The sequence below is a fragment of the Lissotriton vulgaris genome, chromosome 2_1 (assembly GCF_964263255.1).
Source record: "Lissotriton vulgaris chromosome 2_1, aLisVul1.2, whole genome shotgun sequence".
In the NCBI taxonomy this organism is placed as follows: domain Eukaryota; kingdom Metazoa; phylum Chordata; class Amphibia; order Caudata; family Salamandridae; genus Lissotriton; species Lissotriton vulgaris.
In genome coordinates this window covers 384,554,571-384,573,901 of record NC_141687.1, presented here as the reverse complement: position 1 = coordinate 384,573,901, position 19,331 = coordinate 384,554,571, and the positions used below count along the sequence as shown (strand labels likewise).

General features: G+C 47.1%; 1 protein-coding gene across 1 annotated transcript in view; it reads right to left on the bottom strand.

Moving 5' to 3' along the window:
* The window catches only part of PITPNA (phosphatidylinositol transfer protein alpha), a 181,955-nt gene extending 163,174 nt beyond the window's left edge, over positions 1 to 18,781 (bottom strand). Inside the window, exon 1 of the mRNA XM_086955213.1 lies at positions 18,167 to 18,781. Within this exon, the coding sequence (XP_086811339.1) occupies positions 18,167 to 18,186 (20 nt within the window). The 5' untranslated portion in view covers positions 18,187 to 18,781. The remainder of the gene's footprint in view (positions 1 to 18,166) is intronic.
* Positions 18,782 to 19,331: the final 550 nt, after the last annotated feature.

The window sequence follows — 19,331 nt, the reverse complement described above, 5'->3', positions numbered from 1 at the left end:
TAGGAATGTGCACAAGTGGTCGAGGACACTGTTTCAGGGCTTATGGAATTCGGGAGACATTGTTGAGAACAGACAGTGACACACTGCCCCCATAAGGATTCTGATCGCTTCGCTGCGCGACGACGCAGCCGACAGCCCAGTCTCGTCTCTGAGGCGCTACAGTCTGTGTCCCATACTCCCCGATGGCTAATAATACTGTACAAGCGGGGGGACTAAACCCCACGAATGCACCATGCCCGCCACTGACGTTGATGTCCTGGAATGTGAGAGGCCTGGGGGATACGGTAAAGCGGGGATTGGTTTTAACTGCTATTAAGCGCCTGCGGCCTACTGTGGCCCAACTGCAAGAAACGCACCTGATGGGGGGAGCTACTAAGGCCTTAGATAGGCGAGGTTACAAAATGTGGGCTCACTCTGCCTTCACGTCCGGCTCCAGGGGATCCGGCGTTCTTGTACAGAAGAACTCACGATTCCTGCCCCTGTCCACAAAAACTGACGACCAGGGCTGCTTCGCGGCTGTGCAGGGACAATGGGAGGGGAAACTCTTCAACCTAGTGTCAGTATATGTCCCACCGGCTTTGCACTCAGTCCACCTCCCGAGACTAGGGGACTTCCTCTTAACTCTCCCCGAAGGAGAGATCATTCTGGGGGGGGGGACTTCAATGCTGTCTTAGACCCACAACTGGATAAATACCCCGCTCCGAACCCGACTGGGGGGGAAACATATTTCCGGCGATTCACCACGGCCATGGGCCTGTCAGACATTTGGAGACACCTACACCCGGGCACGCAGCAGTACACCTTTCACTCCACGGTGCACGGTAGCCTGTCCCGCATAGATTACTTCCTGTCCCTAGGGGAGGCCCTTTGCCATGTGGACACCTCGGGGATTCACCCCCGAGGTATTTCCGACCACTCACCGCTCACATTGACACTTTCCCTACAGACGAGAGCACGTAGGCGCATTTACCCCCTACACGCATCTTATCTTAAGGTTCCACAGGTACGCAAGGCACTCAAACACGCCACGAGACACTACTTCCTCGAAAACACACAATCGGTGCGTTCCCAGGCGACACTTTGGGAGGCCTACAAAACTGTTCTGCGGGGCCAAGCCATTAACACTATTACCGGACATAAGAGACAGCAGTCTCAAGAACTGGCCGACCTGGAGATCGCTTTGCAGGAGCGGACCGAGGCTCATGAATCCCACCCCTCTCCCTCTACCCTACACGCACTCACTCTCCAGCAACAGCTTTACAATGACCACCTACGGTTGGTGGTCAAGGGACACATCGCCGACACTCAGAACAGGGTCTACGAAGTAGGGGACAAGGCAGGGAAGATGCTGGCATGGCTCGACAAGCGTGAGGGCAGCTCCAGGGGGATCCAGCGTCTACAAGACGAGCAGGGGGTACCCCACACTGATCCGAGACACATAACAGAGCTACTCGCGACCTATTTTGAGCGAGTGTACACCCCAACACGCCAGATTACACCTGAGGATGCCAGGGCACTCCTGGCACCGATTGAGGTCCAGACCCTATATTCAGAGGCGTCGAGCGAATTGGAGGCAGACATTACAGCTGACGAAATCCAGAGGGCCATAGCGGCACTGAACCCGGGCAAGGCCTCGGGACCGAACAGGATACCGGTAGAGTGGTATCAGACGATGCCAGACACCCTCAGCACACACTTGTTGGGGATGTTCAAGGATAGTCTGGAGGGGGGCTCCCTTCCGCTGGATCAGCGTGTGGCGACTATTGTGACAATCCCCAAACCGGGCAAGCCACCGGAGGATTGCTCCTCATATCGACCCATTTCCCTCTTGAATGCGGAAGTGAAGATCCTGGCCAAGCTCCTGGCGCAGCGGATCCTACCCCATCTGTCCTCGATTATACACCCGGATCAGTCTGGGTTTATGCCGCACAGGAACACAGCTCTGAATTTGCGGCGACTACATGGTGTTCTGGCTAGATCTGAAACTATCCTAGAGCTGGCGGTGATCCTGGCGCTCGATGCCAGAATGGCATTTGACCTGGTGGAGTGGGAGTACCTTTTTGAAACGTTGAAGCGTATGGGGTTTGGGCCTCGCTTTCTGGCGTGGGTCAGACTGCTGTACACGGCCCCGGTGGCCCACGTAGTGGCGAATGGCCATATTTCGCGCACTTTTCCGCTGGGAAGGGGCACGCGACAGGGTTGCCCTCTGTCACCACTACTGTTTGCCATCTCACTGGAGCCACTGGCGACACTCATAAGAGCCTCTCCCCTCCTCAAGGGTATACCGGGGACCGGGGGTTGGGAGGACCGCCTGTCTCTATACGCAGATGACATGCTACTATATCTCACAGAACCCGAGGAGGGAATGCCGGCCCTCTTACGCATCTGCGACACGTACGGCAGGATCTCCGGCTACACGCTGAACTGGTCCAAGTCAAAGTTCTACGTATTACGAGGACCGGCTCCGAATCTAGACGATACTTGTCCACTACGACTGGCGGGATCGTCCTTCAAATATCTAGGCATACACGTTACTAAAGACTCGACAGAGTTCACAGACAAAAATCTGAAGCCGCCCTTGGAGAGGCTCAAACGCGATGTTGAGTTCTGGTCCGGCCCGCCGCTAACACTCCTAGGTCGAGCGGCCCTTTACAAGATGATGGCGCTACCGCGCTTCTTATATATCCTCGAGAATTCACCCTACCCGGTGCCTCCCAAGTTCTTTCAGAAGGTGGCAGCACTGGTCTCCAACCTACTGTGGGGCGCCCTTCCGGCAAGAGTGGCACAATCCAAGTTGCACAGGGACTGGTATAGCGGAGGAATTGCGCTACCGGACCTAAAATTGTACTACTGGGCAACCCACCTCAAACCCGTTAATCAATGGATCCACGCACCACACAATGAACCGGCGTTCCATTCAGACAGGGTGCAGTTGGGCGCGGAAGGTCTGCTGGGTCCACTGTACGATCGCCGCAAGATACGGACTCTGGTCGGCCCCACCAAACTGACAGTGCAGATATGGCACGCAGCGACGGCAGCTTTGGGCTGGAAAGGGAAGATCACTAAGATGACACCACTGTGGGACTCCCGCGCACTGGGTAACCTGCGGAACACCAAAGGGTTCACACAATGGGACACGATAGGTATCTCTACGGTGGGCGATCTATGGGAGAGGAATGAGGTGATCCCCTTTGCCCGCTTAAAAGAACTCTATGAGCTCAACGCAAGGGAACTATATAGGTACATTCAGATCCGCCATGCCCTACTTGCGGCCATCCCAGCGGACACACCACTGCCGGACTCCTCACCCCTGGAGGATCGCTTACTCACAGACTGTATGTTAGAGCGGGCGACGTCCCTCACTTATCGTAAATTACTTAATAACTCCCCCGAGCCCACATCACGCCTGAAAGAGAAATGGGAAGGGGAGATTGATGACATGGATGAACACGAATGGAACGAGGCACTTGGGTCCCCCAAAGAAGTAGGCATCTCAGCGCGCATGCGATTGGTGCAATTTAAGATCCTGCACAGGGTATATTATACAAGGGCAATGCTACACCGCATACACAGAGCGCCGCATCCCTACTGTCTGCGAGGGTGTGGGGAGGAGGGCACGTTCTTCCACACCATATGGGAATGCCCCAAGATCCAGGAATATTGGAAACAAATACTCCGTACACTCTCCCAGACACTGAATCAGTCCCTCTTACCCAACCCAAGAAGGTGCTTGCTGAACATTTGGGAGCCCACCGACTTGTCCCGTTACGAGCAACTCTGGGTCACGGCGGGGCTGATGGTGGCGAAACGGGACATAGCGCAGCGCTGGGGGGCGGTGGACCTCCCAACAAAATCCCAGTGGTGTCTGAACATGGATCGTGTGATGTTAACCGAACGGGCAGTGTACTCTAACCGAGCCTGCCCGGGGAAATGGAATAAAATATGGCTGAAATGGAACGAATACAGAGGGGACATCTGCGAGCCCTTACGGGAGGAAGATCTGGAGGATTCAGATGATGAGGAGGAGGAAGGGTGATCTGGACGGAGGGTAGGAGTGTGATGGAGGCCTTAATCATGGCGGGAGATAGCTTATTGGAACCTGATCTGAGGATTCAAGGGGGGGGGGGGTGCGTCAGCGGGACGCAGAGGCATGCATGTACTGACCGGGGAAGCCGAATCTACATGCTCCCAAGGGACATTTGTAACCGAAACGCACTGATTCATGCCAGACCGTATTGCCATTCCTACTTGTTGAAGTTCTGTGTTTGTTGTTTTTAAAAAAAAACGAAAAATCTCCAACAAAACCTCAATTCCTGCATTGAATAATTACTTAACATGCGCTTTTATTGTTTCAGTACGCTTCATTATGACTTTCAAATACCTATGGTTTTCATATCCGTTTTACTGGACACACTTTATGCAATGATCCTTTGATAGCGGCCGGCCCGCAGGGTTGTAGGCATTCCGCTGTGTACTATACGAAGTGCAATAAAGGTTTTGGAAAAAAAAAAAGAAAAGGAATCGCTAGTCTGGCAAACAGAGTAACGGAGACGCCGCTTAATATTCTTTGACATTGGCATTACCAACCCCACTGAGCAAAAGATAGTGCAAATTGAAGCACCCGAGACAACTTTACCTGCAATGGGGTCAATCCCATTATCTGCTCATCATGCCCCATCTACCAGAGTAGACTGACTGGGTGAAGAGACGACATGCTGTAAGGCTGACATGTATCACTTCGAGTGGCAGCTCTAAAGAGGTTAAATGTCCCTCCTCAACCCCAGGCTTGTAGGTGGACACTCTGGAGCTAGGGATGTAGGACAATCCTTTCCAATTGAGAGGGGAGATCCAGTCTGAATGCCAGCTTGAGCGGGGATAAAGATAAAAGCACCAAATGTCTGCGTACCACACCCTTCTGGCACATGAGAACGTCTTGGGGCTGGTTTGGTAAATCCTCATCAGAACCAAGAAATGAAGGCCGGGAAGGTGGGGGGGGGGGGGGGGGGGGGGGGTGAAAGCGTGCAGCTGAAAGTTTCTTGAAACAAGTCCCCCAATGCTCCACTGAAAAGAAATGGGAGGACACAAAACTGCTGGTACTTAGCACTCTCAGACGAGGCAAACAAGTCCATCTGAGGTGTGCTCCATTGAGTGAAGATGTTCTGGACTACCTCTGTTAGGAGACCCCACTTGTGAGTGGCAAGTCAGATAACTCAGGCTCAGACAGCTGGCTCCGTTCAATGAGCCTGCTAGGTGACTGTCAGTGAGCCTGCTCCTCTGGCAATGTGCCCAAGGCCACAGTCTGAACACTTTTAGGTAAAGAAGATGAGAATCTACTCCCCCCCCCCCCCCTTGCTTGTTGGCACACCACATCGTTGTTGTAATGTTCGTTAAGATCTAGACAAACTAAAGCTAGATGGAGGGGAGGGCCGCCTTGAGCGCCAGCCGAACTGCCAGGAGTTCCATCGGGTTGAGATGAAGGACATGCTCTCGTGGAAACCAGAGGCCTCTCATCTCTAGATCCTCATGGTGAGCTACCCACCAATAGATGGAGGCATCCATCACCTACACAGTCATGGTTGCAGGTAGAGTGAAGCCCATCCTTCAGGTAAGGTTCGCCTCATTACACCAAACATACCACTTCTGCTGCAGCCCTAGAAATATCAAGATGAAGTCCAACAGGTCTCCCACGTAATGGAGCCTCTGGCTATAGAGGCACCACTATAGGGCCCTCAAGTACTAACATGCAGGTATGACTTGGAGAATGCAAGAAACAAGCAGACCTAAAACATTCTTAGGGCATTTAAGACTGGAGCTTGCATGCCTTGCTTGAAGAATGGGACAATTTCTTGCACCTCTGCAAGCTCTTGAGGAGGAGGAAAGGTGAGGAAAAAGGTGGTGTCCAGGACTAACCCCAAGGACTGATGGGAGTCTCAGGTATGATTTGGACTCGCTGATGGAAAAGCCCAGGTTTAACGGCAGGGATGCTGTCAACTTCAGATGGCGTAACACCACATCTGGCAAGCTGGCTTGGTTTAGCCAGTCATCCAGGTACAGGAGAATGGGATACCCAACCTACTGAGGTGGGCCACAACTACTGACATCACCTTCTTGAAGACTCAAGGTGCCAATATCAATCCAAAAGGGAGCACTGCAAACTGGTAGTGTATAGAACCCACTACAAACCACAAATACTTGTTCCTGCACTAGTTCCACCCCTCTTTTTTGCCACTTCCTTCTGAACAATGGGCAGATGTTTCAGAGTAGGGGAATGTGTAGAAATGTTGCCCTGCTTCCAGCCTTCTTCGTAAATTGAACTGCCTCCCTGTAGATAAGCGTGCACACTTCAAGACCCTGTGTACTGCCCATAAGATCTTATTCTCCCAGGGGCCCCATTTGTCTAATCTGTTATCCCTTATTGACCCTCAAGTCCCCGCGTTCTGCTGATCTTAACCAGGCTACTGTACCTGGTATTGTAAGAGTGGGAGGCCGCTCTTTTGGTGCAAAGGCTCCAGCTCTCTGGAAAGCACTTCCTCCTTCTATCAGGAATGTCCAGAACCACTTGTCTTACAGGAAAATTCGGAAGGCCTGGCTTTTTTCTTCTTAGGATTTTGTTTGAAGCATTTTCTTCCTTAGGCCGTCTGTAGCAGTTCATTTCCATTTTGGACTAGCACTGGGAGACCCCATTGCTGGAGCAGTAACTTGGTCTATACATTTTAGAACATAACAGGGGATGAAGGATGGGGCAGAGGAACACAGGGAGCCTGAAGGAAGGGATGGATGTAACCTCTTTCTACAATTTGAAGGACCCATTGGTTAGAAGTAATGGCCTTCTAGGCCGGGAGAAAGGGCACTTGCCCTACCACAGGCTCTGAGTGTCTTAGGTATAGAGAACTAAGACAGCTTTCCTGGAAGTGTGGGTGGGAGAGCATGGGGAGAAGGAGGAGACAGGTTGCTAGGTAGATTCACGGCCCTTACCATGGTCCTTGTAATGACGGACGAGGTGGTTTTGGGGCTGTTGCAACTGCAGCTGATAGGTTTTTCCTTTTAGGAGCAGCAATTCTGTGGTGAATCCCCGAAAGTGACGAAATTACCTGTAATCTCCTTAGGTCTGAATTTGCTGAACACCTAAGGAGCATGCTGTGGCCATGGTGGACTTAAACCTCTCCCAAGCTGCATCCATTTTCGTGCCAAACAAACTTGTGCCATCTAAAGGCAGGTAAATCAAGTTGGCTTGCACGTCTGTTGGGAAGCCAGAATTCCTGAGTCACGTAAGGCGTCCAGTGAAGACTGGCCCTGGCCACTGAGTTAGCCCTGTCACGGCACAACTTTATGATTGGCCTAGAAGCACTCAGCCCATCATTGATAACCTCTTGGAAAAGGTCTGGCAATTCTTCTGGGACATGCATGACAATCGTTTGGCCCAGACCCAATAGGACGTAGATATAATGTGCCAGAAGGCAACTAGCATTTAATGACTTCAGGGCCATGCTGCTGCTGATAAGCCCTTCGCACCCCATACTTCTAGCTGCTTAGATTCCCTATCCGATAAGGCTGTACTAAATGTGCTTTGTGACTGAGGGACATAAAGCCTGGATCACTAGGCTCTCAGGTGAAAGGTGAGTAGAAAGAAAGGAAGGGTTCCAAGGACTGGGACAGTAGTATACAGTCACTAGTCGGTTGACCACCAGAGCAGATTACAGATTATAGTTTCTCCAATGATGCAAGTACAGGGTCCAGAAAGGCCTCATTGAAAAGCAATAACAGCTCGGAGGTTGGCTACATGACGAGAAGACTCTCACTCAGTGAGGACGTTCATTTTAATATCAGCTGTTGGCAGTTGCAAGTATAGAACCTCAGCAACCTTTTTAACCAACAAATAAAGGAAGATGACATCTGGAGTTGGTGGCGCAGCAGGAAACTTAATTTCCATCTCTGGTGAAGTATCTAGGCAACTGGCAGAAGAAAGGCCATTCATTTCATACGGCTTTTCAGCCTCCTCATCAACATCGGGACAGAGGTTCAGAATCCGGACCAAGATATTGTGGATTCTCTGCCTGTAGTTCTCTTCATCAATCAGCTGCTGAGGTAGCCTTCAAGATCCCTACTGAGATGGGGGCTCAGAAGGAGGTGGAGGTGGCACCAATGGCACCAGGTGCGGCTCCAGTGGAGGCAGTGACATATGATGCCATAACAGTGTAGTTGGCTGCTGGCTTTAAGGATGTAGATGGCACTGGGGCTCCTGGGCCCGCGTTATAGGCATAAACATGGGGAGGCCATATTGAGACAGAGCCCCTGAAGTGTTCAACGCCTGAAAATGTCAATCATCACATTTAAAAACACTGCTAGCTCAGTACCCAGCCCAGGGAACTCTGGTAGATGCTGCCCCGAAGGATCCAGCCAGAAGGGTGCCGGTGGAGTTGGGAAGAGAGGCATCCCTGTCAGTGCAACAGAGAAGGTCAGGTCTGGCAGAAGTGAAGGCACAGAGCTTAGCAGGGTCAGTAGGCCCTATGTTGACCAACTTCGGCTCAGAGGAGGACAATTCTTTGGGAGACCAGGTGTGATAGGAGACTCACAGCTTCCAGAGGATTTCGTGGCTTCTTCTTAGTTTTCAAAGAAGACTATGATCTTGGCCAGGATCCTGAATGACAGTGAAGACCCTTCTGACCATTGTGGGTCCAGGCCACAAAAAGCTTGGCCTTGCTCTCCCTAATGGTCATTCTATTAATGCTGAAGCAGGATTTGCACAACAGGAATTATGATCAGAATCCAGGCATCACAGACAGATGGAACGGGGCAGTGATGATGCCCCTCGCAGTCCCTACAGTGCTTACAATCAGATCGCTTGGGCTGAGACATAGCACAGCGCTTAGATTTTTGTGAGAAACAAAATCACATCTCTCAGAAGAGAGCAAACTCTGGACCAGCCTAGAAGGCGCAGGAAAAAGGGAACTGACGCTGCTGCACCGGGGTGGGTGTTTTATGGCTTTGATTGAGTCCTGTTACGCCACTCTTGGTGTATAGACAAAGCTGGCACCCCTAATAGACTACTTGAGTGTTTTGAAGTTTCTAGATCCAGTCGGATACCTGAGGAATCTGAAGGTAGAAGCATCCATCAGAAATGCATTGGAGAAGGGAGAAGTCCTATCCAGGCCCTAGAAGGAGCTAGCATATTTTTGTTGTGTCATAGTTAAACTTGACCTGTTTTGACAAACTTTAAAAACAGACCTTCAAATTCATGTTCATCTCAGAAATTACAGCATTGACTTATAATTCAATTTATTGGTTTCTTTTGAGTGTCACGTTTTATCCAAATTACTAAACTCTAATCACTGCTAGTGTCGGCCTGGAGTGGTTACCTACACCACAGTTACATGCCAAAAGGAAAAAACGTATTTATCCAATGTTAGTGGCAGATTTGGGACAACACAGGGAAACACATTACACACCAAGGATATTGTCCAGCAGCCAAGAACTGCCCCACGACGTCAAAAGAAATGCTTCACAAGAAGACACCTGGCTTTTTTAGCTAACATTGATCTGTATGTTGAAACTTGTAGGCCAATAGTACTAAAAGGACATAAGAAAAATGCAATACAAGCATGAAAATGTAGTTAGCCTAGACTGGTTCAAGGGGACTCTCATAACAATGGGCATGTTGGTAAGCATGCAAATTATTAAGAATTTAGAAATGTAACTTTTCAGTTCAGCCCCTGCAACACAAGTTCATGAATTGGTCTATCCGTGTAAGATATATGTGACCTCGACTCTTGCCACAGGCACTCCAGACCAGCACACAGTCATGTCAACCCTCAAGCTGATCTACTCAGTACACACCATTTGTAGAGTGGCTACTTCTGGTCCCGTTGATAAGTCAAATTGTGATTTCTACGGCAATCTAAAAGGAGAAGCTTCTTGCCAGGTCAAAAAGCAGGGCACCAATTTTGAGAGGGTACGCAACTACATTTTCAGACCTATAGATTAGAGAGGGAGGGTCTCCTTGAAGATAGCACTTCTGTTCGGGTAGAATGGGACTCCTCTCCTAGTTATGAAATATGAGCACTATCTCATTCCAATACGGTATTCTACACCATCCAAACACCAGTCGAAAAACAAAGAGCATTTGTCATTTGGCTCAAAATCTGTCACTTTAAAAAGAAACCGGGCCGTACGTTCAAATTCTACTACTTCTTCGATACTGTCTCATTACATAAGTTCATGTCTGGTGTTTATTTCTATAGCAACAAAACAAGGGCTATCCTACAGGGAACACCAATTTGTCTTACAATAAAATGCTGAGATAAAGCCAGGAGAGTGCAGACTTTTTCCGACCTACTTTCAGAGCGTGGGGGTTGAAGACATTGTGTAATCCAAACCCTGAAGGTGAACACCCAGAGTGGAGAGCTTTGCAAGCGAATTATACAACCTGAACTGTGTTGAAATATACCCAATGCGTGAACTCAGCTAACATACTCTTCGAGCTGAGCAGTCAAACTGTACACCCTAAGCTGAATGGACAATCAAGAGCTAAATCCTGAGACACAGCCAGGGTTAAGAGCTGTGCTGGCATTCTGTACACCTTGAGCTGTAAGGGCACATATCTTGAGTACTAACCTATCCAGACTTGAATCCACAACAGAAATGTGCATGCATACACCTGGAGCTCAGAGCTGTGCAGCTGCACTGTAAATACAGGAGAGATTTTGAAGAAGAAAGGGGATCATGTTGCTTGGCCATTCACCTGAATTGGGCCAGGAGATGCTTAAGGAAGGGAAGGCAGAGAGAAGTTCAGAAATAGGAATGTTCTCTCTTTTTTAAAAAAAAAAAAGCAATCCTACCTCCCAAGAAGAGATGTGAGATAATTAAACTGCATAGCTAGAAAAGGAGTTCATGGTTGTTTTAACATGCTAGTTTTAGGTAATCACCCTCTATCCTTAAATATATTTTCAATAAAGAGATTTGAAATTAAAATGAAAAAAAAGTTTTCTAATATCACACTGGCATAGATACTGAATCGCCCTTCCGTTTCCTCCGATAGTGAGCAGAAGCATAGTAGGAAACCTCTCTGCTTACTTTAAGTTATGGATCTTGTGCTTTCCTGCTTTAATTTTCATAACTGTCTTCATAAGTGGTGCTTTAAACATTTTTATTCCAAAGTTTAATGGCATTATTAAGGATTGAGAAGAGATTAGTACAAATGCAGGCTTTGTGATACTCTGTGCTGCATTCCAGTCCATTGTTTTTGCCCCCAATGCAACTTCATACAAAGTCCAGTCATATGCATACCAGACGTGGGCTAGTCCAACACCAATAAAACAGTCCAACCTGTTGGGCCTCATTGGCTAGGTGCAGCTTGAGTCGCATGTCACAGAGAGAATGGGACCCATGTCCTATCTTTTGCACTTCCGGTGTCTCAATTAGAAAAACAAAAAAGGTCTGAATTCATTTTTAAAGGAGCACAGTAAATGAAAATCCCCAAAAATGCTATTTACATAGTTCATTTCTGTTTGGAATATGGAGAATGATAACTCATGGCAAACTTTAGAGCAGCAAAAAAAGGTCAAACTCAAGAAACCCTTCTCTTAATTGGCAATCCATATGCTCATACCCAACCAATGGTTGTAGTTTTACTGTTACCTATAGAGGCACAGGTTAAAAAATTCTAGGCTGCAAAATGCTGGTGAATAAAAATTGCAAGACTGGTTGAAAGGGTCAGACATGACACGAGGCATGTTGATGTGCAAGTCATTTTACATTAACCAGTCTTGACCCTGCTCCTCATGGCACCAATCCAGCCCTAACTGACAGGCCAGGTCCTACCAGAACACAAATAACCCAGGACTGGTTTTGCCCTAGGTATGGGATCATCAGCCAGGTACAGCTTAGTTCTAGTGACACATTGAGCATGGGACCAACACTTGGGCATGCCCATGCAACTTGGGGCAGTACCATAAACTACACAAAAGGTTATGGAAGGTATGCTACAATTTGTCAAACCACTGTCAGTCGCTTGGGGTAGCTTCCCAACCCACTGTTCTTTTGGTCACCATGCCATCTCAGTCTGAACCCAGCCATATACAAATCAGTCTTAATCCTGCTCCTCATGGGAACATTCCAGTCCGAATTGCTGGGCCAGGTTCTCCCTGAACCCGATCACAAGCAACCCAGTGCCGGTTTTGCCCAAGTTATGAGCAAAATAATAATGGGTTAGGATGCTACCCCAAGTGATCGCCAGTGGCTAAACAAAATGCAAGCATTCCTCCCAACACCTTTTGTGTGTTTCATATATGTGACTGTTGGTCTGTGTGAATCGATGTTTGCGTACCTTTATATTTATTGGACTTTCGCACTAATGTATGTAGGAGTGAAACGGTCTGCATGCCCTATGTGCATGTTCTAGGCACAACAAAACTATTGGTTTTGTCCCTGCTCCTTAGGCTAAGCTGAAAGATTACAGCAAAGCTGTACTCATGCCAAGAGAACAAGTGACGCAGGAAGTGAATTGCTGACTATGCAATCATCTGAGATATCAGTCATACTTCAGGAATAGAGAAATGCTTCTGCAAGATATCAATTCTACAGCGTCCAATGTCTTGCTTTGTGCACCATAAGACAGAAATTCATCATCTGCTTAAATCATTCAAATCACGGAGTGCAGGGGCTTGACAAAGGTCCAACGAGTTCAGAAGAGGAGGGCAAATAGAAATAAATTAAAATAAAATATTACTTAAGACACTTTTTATTCAAAACGAGGAACCATAAAAAAGCAGAGAACATTTTAAACACCATAAAGAGGAAATTGCTCACTTTCATTTTCCAGCCATCGTTTAAGTATTTAACAGTTAAGTTGTCCACGTCATGCGACACCTTCATCTAGTTCTAGCTTTTCAGCCACAGAATATTGCATTCTTGGAGTTGAAGTTTTGCTTTTGCATTAAAAAAAGAGGATTAAAAAGCCTCTCTATTAAGAAAAAAAAGGACTGGATTAAAGTGTCACCACTAAACAAAGATTCTTTCAGCTATGCACGTTAGAAGTGTGCATTAAACAATGTATCCCCTTGTGTTAAATATGTAGATGGGTGGCTGTACAAAACTGACTATTTAAAGCAAGGTATTAGCCCCACCCTCTAAACAAACCACTTATATGTAAAGAGATGCTGAAATTCCCTTTTTACCTTCAAAAACATTATGTGCTAAAAGGTTACGCAGTTCTGATATTTTTCTTAAAATTCCCTCACTTGTAGTCCTGCATTTAGAATCCGGAAATACAACGAGTCGCATAATGTAAGGGAAAACAAACAGACATTTATGATCTACTAGTTCGTGACTGCAGGCAACTTGCTAATCAATCATACATCACCTTGTGCCCACCTGCTACCCAACAAGGTGTGCCTCTGCAGAAGGCATGTTTTAGATAAAGAAGCATCTGTGAACCATGCAAAGATGTGGACTGCGGCCTGCATCACACTCCAGTGGAAGCATTCTTGTAGAATAAAGAAATGGGGCTAGGCACGATTCTATATCAATATAATACTTTCCATCTAGCACTGCTTGAGTGCTACTCTAAATATCGCACTATTTCAAAGGGTTAGGTAGCCAAGTGAGTTAGGAAAGGTATTAACAGATTTAACTGTGCAGCACTGAAATACTGCTTATCACTTGAATCTATATCAAAGTTATTACCAACTTCTAAACTTTAATGATATATGTAATCCACTTGAAGCCGCCAATCCAAACGCCCAACAACTGTATGAATAAAGGTCCTTTCACCGTCCAGATAGCTGTACTATCCTGCTATTCATTCGGCTTTCGGGCAGAAACAGTTTTTATTTCGTATGAATTTGACAACTGGAGTTACTGCATGTGTTTTTATGTTGCCCCTTCAGCAGAATTCAAAGTTCTCTTATCTGTGGGTACATGCAAAGATTATCCCACCTACAGTAGACAGTGTGCACTGCCTCCTCATCAGGCTCCATGGTGGTGGACAGTTGGTCATAACTGAGGTTCTGATGATGAGCGAAGGCATTTTTACGAGTATACCAGAATCTACCAACCAACTTTGTGTAAAATTATTTTAGTCTACTAATAACTGGGGCACTTCACACCACTTTTCCCTCACAAGCATATGACGAGCTGTGACTCATAGGATGCGTTTTCTACGTGCTGTTTTTTCATCTTAAATAACAGGGTCCAAATATGCAGTCTGGATGTTGTCCTTCTCAAAGACACAGTAATCACAGCACAATAATTAAGTTCATCTCCACAGTGCTTTAATGTACCTTGGGAGGGACTGCTGCCCAGAAGTAAGGCCATTTCTGCTAGGCATGGTTATCTACTTAGTCTTCTTAGACACATCCTTGGAGGCATCTGTGGCCAAACTTTGTCCAAGGCAAATCTCCGTCTGAAAGTCTCAGACACTCCCTTCCTCTTCACAGAGAAAGACCAGGACGATATTATCAGCTCTGGCTTACCAGAGTTATGGATTTTGAAAATAGTATACTTTTCGACTAGCCCTAGCTTCCCACCAGTAACCTCTGAGAACTCAATAAGAATTGGCCCACAAGGACCATATTCTTGTCATTCTTCGAACTTCGAAAGAAGCTATACACCAGCAGCTTGGAGACACATTTGACCAGCAAGGGCAATTTTTGCTCTACTTTAATGCTTCCTAGAAAATTCCAATTAACCTCAGGCCAACAAATGAGTCCAGCTGATGTATCTGATTTGGAGGATTAGAGTTGTACTACCCTACAGAGGAGTGATTGGCCTACAAGCAAGAGGAAGGCTGTGATATATGATGTGCATGGAGAACAACTCAAGCAAATGAGAGTAATCTTTAGCATTTAAGTGTGAAAGACATGTTTGAACCGTCAGAGGACTGTACCAGTTGGTGAGACTGCATTTGTCCTGAACCCTTCCCTGAATTTGTGGGAGCATGCATCATCACTTCACCCATTCTCACCCATGAGGGAAGCAAATGTTTTTCCATTTCCCCCCAAGTATTATCTTAGTGGTGTCATTATTCCGGAACTGTCAGAATCACTTCTCAATACCACATGCCTCAGGTATAGAATGATTTCAAGGTGTAGAATAAACCCTAGCTCGAATTGGCACTGTGGATCCAGTGGGTCACTCCAAGTCCCACAGGTGCCAACACCACATAACCTTGACCACATCCAGTTATTTAAAGAAAGCTGATTTACATATGGCTGGGTCTAAACCGAAATGGCATGGTGTGCAAAATAACAATGGATTGGAATGCGGCCCCAAGTAAATGGTAATTACCAGTGGCTGAGATTAATAAAAGCATTTCAACCATCAATTTTTTGTATCTTAAGATGGTAGGTGTGACCACCGCCCAAGAGAAGTATGTGTGTGGTTAATTATTGGTAGCGACTTATAATGGGTACCATACTAGTCAAATAATGGCATATTATGGCTGTATCAAATGCATGTTAAGAGTTCTCTTACTGTATTCTATTCTACGACAGTACTATAGAGTATGGTATATCCTGGTAGGGAGTGCAGATGCAGGCACAGTGATAGACAAATATAAAGCATGGCTACTTTTGGATAGTTGTGCAACGCCACAATGTATAAAGCTCTACATAAATGGAACTACAATACAATATACTTTTTAAAGTGTATTGTTGAATGGTGTGTTGTGACAGATGTGTGCTGCTGTTAGCACTGTGATAGCCACATACCCAACAATGTAGCATATCTGCCCAGAGCTGGATTTGTGTGCAGTGTTTTCTCCAGTATCTGTCCTATTTTTATAGAGTTTGTGCGTGTTGTTCACACAGAGAATTGTGCATGACTCTTTCCCAGCCTTAACAAACCTGTAACAGCTCCAGTCTCTCCACAGCCCGTTTATTATTTCCAGGCTGAAGGGGTGGGAAGCTGAGCTGTACAGTGTATGGTTCAGCAATGTGTGGGACCGGGCCCATACAGGCAGGCTGGGGTGAAGTTATCTCCAGTCCTCTACGGGATAAATGATGTGCCTAAATTCTCCTACCTATAACAAAAAAAAAGACTGACTGTTTAGGAGTAATTATATTATGAGTATAAAGCACTATAATAAACAAAGCTATTTCTTACTTTTAACACGCAAGCTTTATATCCTAAGGCACAACGTTGCAGTTCTCACCTGCCATCAAAATGCACGTAAAACCTTGAAACAGAGTACCCTAAAAAGGACTCTGAAAGAAACAGACACAAAAAAAGGCAAAGTGACCTGCAACGTATTATGCTGGAAAATAGAAACACAACAGGAATAAATGTAAATGTCCTCACTCTAGTCCTAACTCGGCCCTAGAAGTCCGACCATTAATGAATGGAAAGATGCAAGAGAAGAGGTAGCAATAACTATTGGGGGAATCACAGCAACAGTAAAAGAGGCTCAAAAGTTACCAGTGGACAACCAGCACAAGGAGTAAGGGAAAACCTGCTGACAGATTTTGGATGAGCAGTAGAAAGTGCATGGTAGTTAATCAAACACCCAATAATCTCTGTTTGATGTGAGTCTTCCCGATTGTCAGAGCGTCTGTCTGAAGGTAGTCCAGAATGAGTTAACTTGACTGACCAATGGCATCAAGAAACCTACCCACATTACCCCTTTTCTGATAAATGTCCGGTGGTTCTCTTCGCAACGCTTGACCACTTTTAAATAACTTTGCCTCATTTGTAAATTTCTAAGGAATGGCTCCGCTGTTAACTTGCCAGGCCTTAGCTCTACCCCTTACTTAAGAACATGCTAACTCGGAAGATAAACGCATTGTCACCCAGGCTCCGAGACAGGGAAATAGGTATCTCTTGACACAAGTGTGGCTCAATGATTAGAGCGGCAGACCCTGATGCAGAGGTCTAGCCCGGGACCAGGGTTCAATTCCCCGCCTCGGCGGGTCTTGGGCTCAAAATTCCACAGGCCTGATAATTCTCGCCTCGGTGCCTATTCCAATCATAGAGTCCCACTCTGCAACTCTGGGCAATAGCTTGCTTAATCTCCACAACGGCCCCCACAACGCTAGGGATGCCTGGCCTCCACCTTGGGGGTGCCCAGGAGTGGACGTCTCACAGGGAAAGCCAGGATGGGTTCCACAGCGGTATTCGTATAAGCGCCTTGAGACCCTTGCGGGTGAGTAGTGCGCTATACAAGTATCAATTTACAATTTACAAGAGCACTCCTTATTTTACAGCATTTCGTGAAACCGTGAAAAACATCCTCTAGGTACTGCCCTTCCCATGTGTTGTCTTATCTGCTGTTGCCCAGCGCCTACAGGTAATTTAGTTTGCACTGTGTGTTATAAACTCAATTAATACATGAATGTGCCATAAGACTAAGCCACTCATATTTGAAGCAGGCAACACTAGACCCTCAGCAGAAAACATTTCTCTGTACCAGACGAATCGCATACACCGGCAACGCAGCACTAGGCCCTCTGCTATAATCTGGCCACCAAATAAGCGATAGGAATAGTACCTCCACCATAATCGAAATGGAATCACCATACTCATTAGCTGATCACAGCTCGAAAACATCAGCTATAAACTGACCAAAGTGAATACAGAAGCAGGTCCCTCAGCTATAGCCTATCCATAGCCCAACAGCCATCAGTAACACTGCACTGACCACAGACACCAGATATCAGTGAGAAAACGGCCATGACAACTGACAATTAACTGCACAACATCGGACCTGACAGCCATAAACTTCCCACAACAGCAAACCAGCATCTACATACCGGCAAGTGCATCCAGAGCCGCAGTTGTCTTCAGATCACAATATCTTTTCATCAGCTACAAACCTAACTGTACATGATCATACGTCTCAGCTATATATAATAAAAGAGGCCAGCACCAAACCATTCAATTAAACACTCAATGACATTAGACCTCCTACTATACACTAATCGAAACTTCAGAACACTAAATTATAAAATAAATACAGAGCTAGATCCAGAATTATAAACTGGCCATAGGACCAAGTCATTCACAAATACACGGACGACACCACTAACCTCTAAGATATAAACAGAGCGCAGCACAAGAGCCACGACTATGACCAGACTATAGCACCGGAACGTCACCAGATCCTGTGTGTGTTGCTCCGACGCGTGGTGTGCCATGCAGCTCAGATCGCCCACACCCGCCCTGCTGGACTACTCACAACTCCTTGATGAGAACCATGGTGCCTCCGCCGGCTCTTCCTGGAGGGCAGTGGCGATTCCACTCCTCGGGACCCCGTGTCACTCCAAGCCTGGGTATCAGTAGCTGGGACCTCCCTTACGTTCTCCTCCACTAGTCGCTCAATATCGTTATTTTCTATTTTAGCGAAAGTGACCTTAAGTGTTTCAGCTCCACCAGCGTTTGACTCGAATACAGGTCTACAAGTTCCCTGCTCTTCGCTGTCTCTGTCACCTGGGTCCCACGACTGCCCTGCTCAGTGCTCCTCCATCTAGTCCCAAATGCCCCTCTTTCATTAGCACCTCTCCGCCCCAGGGACCTCTGCCCCGGTCTCTTTGGTCCCTTACTTCGCCCCCCAGTCCGTCTAGCTCTTTCCCGACTCCAGGTCCTCTGTTCCCTTGGACATGAGCTGCTCTCCTCTGCCTTCTTAATGAAGGTCCCAGGCTTCCCGGAGCCTCTCGGTCTTTCTATGCTACGTCCCAGCTGACAGCCCCCGATTTCGTTCTCTGCTGATCTGGGGCTTATTTTTAGTCTCCAATCCCGGTTCTGCACCTGCTCTACCTTCCCCGGTCTCTTGTTTCCCGCTGCCCACTATTGCTCCCCCCCAACTCGGCAATGAAGGTTACTGGCGCTTCCTGGTCCGCTCGGCGCGGGGGCGGAGCGTTACTGCAGCAACAGGAACGTCACGCGCACCTCTAGCGTCGCCACGTCCGGTCATCTTGCGATCTGATGTCACACGCTCGGAACACGTCAGCCCCGCCTACTACTGTTATTTCTCGCATAAAAACCCCAAACCGGAAATAGGCGCAGGGTTTCTTGTTACTGTAACCAGGCAGTTTGATGCAAATTGTTAGTAGTACACGTTGCCATGCGTGCGATACTCTAAGATTTGGGCGTTATGTTTACGATTTCTAAGCTAAAATTATTTTATTTTAGCTTTCTTGATGCTTAAAACTTCCTGCACGTTAAAGGAGAGGTTAAAGCTCTCTTTTTATCCCCCTACATCTTTTTTATCGGAACTCCTATATTCGCGGCATGTCCTGGATCAGGGGCCCGAACTAAGGGGTAGGGGTAGGACTTTCAGCCAGGACTGGCTCGAGCACTGGTGGCGGCTTTTACGACAGTTTTTTGGTGCACCTCCTCATCTC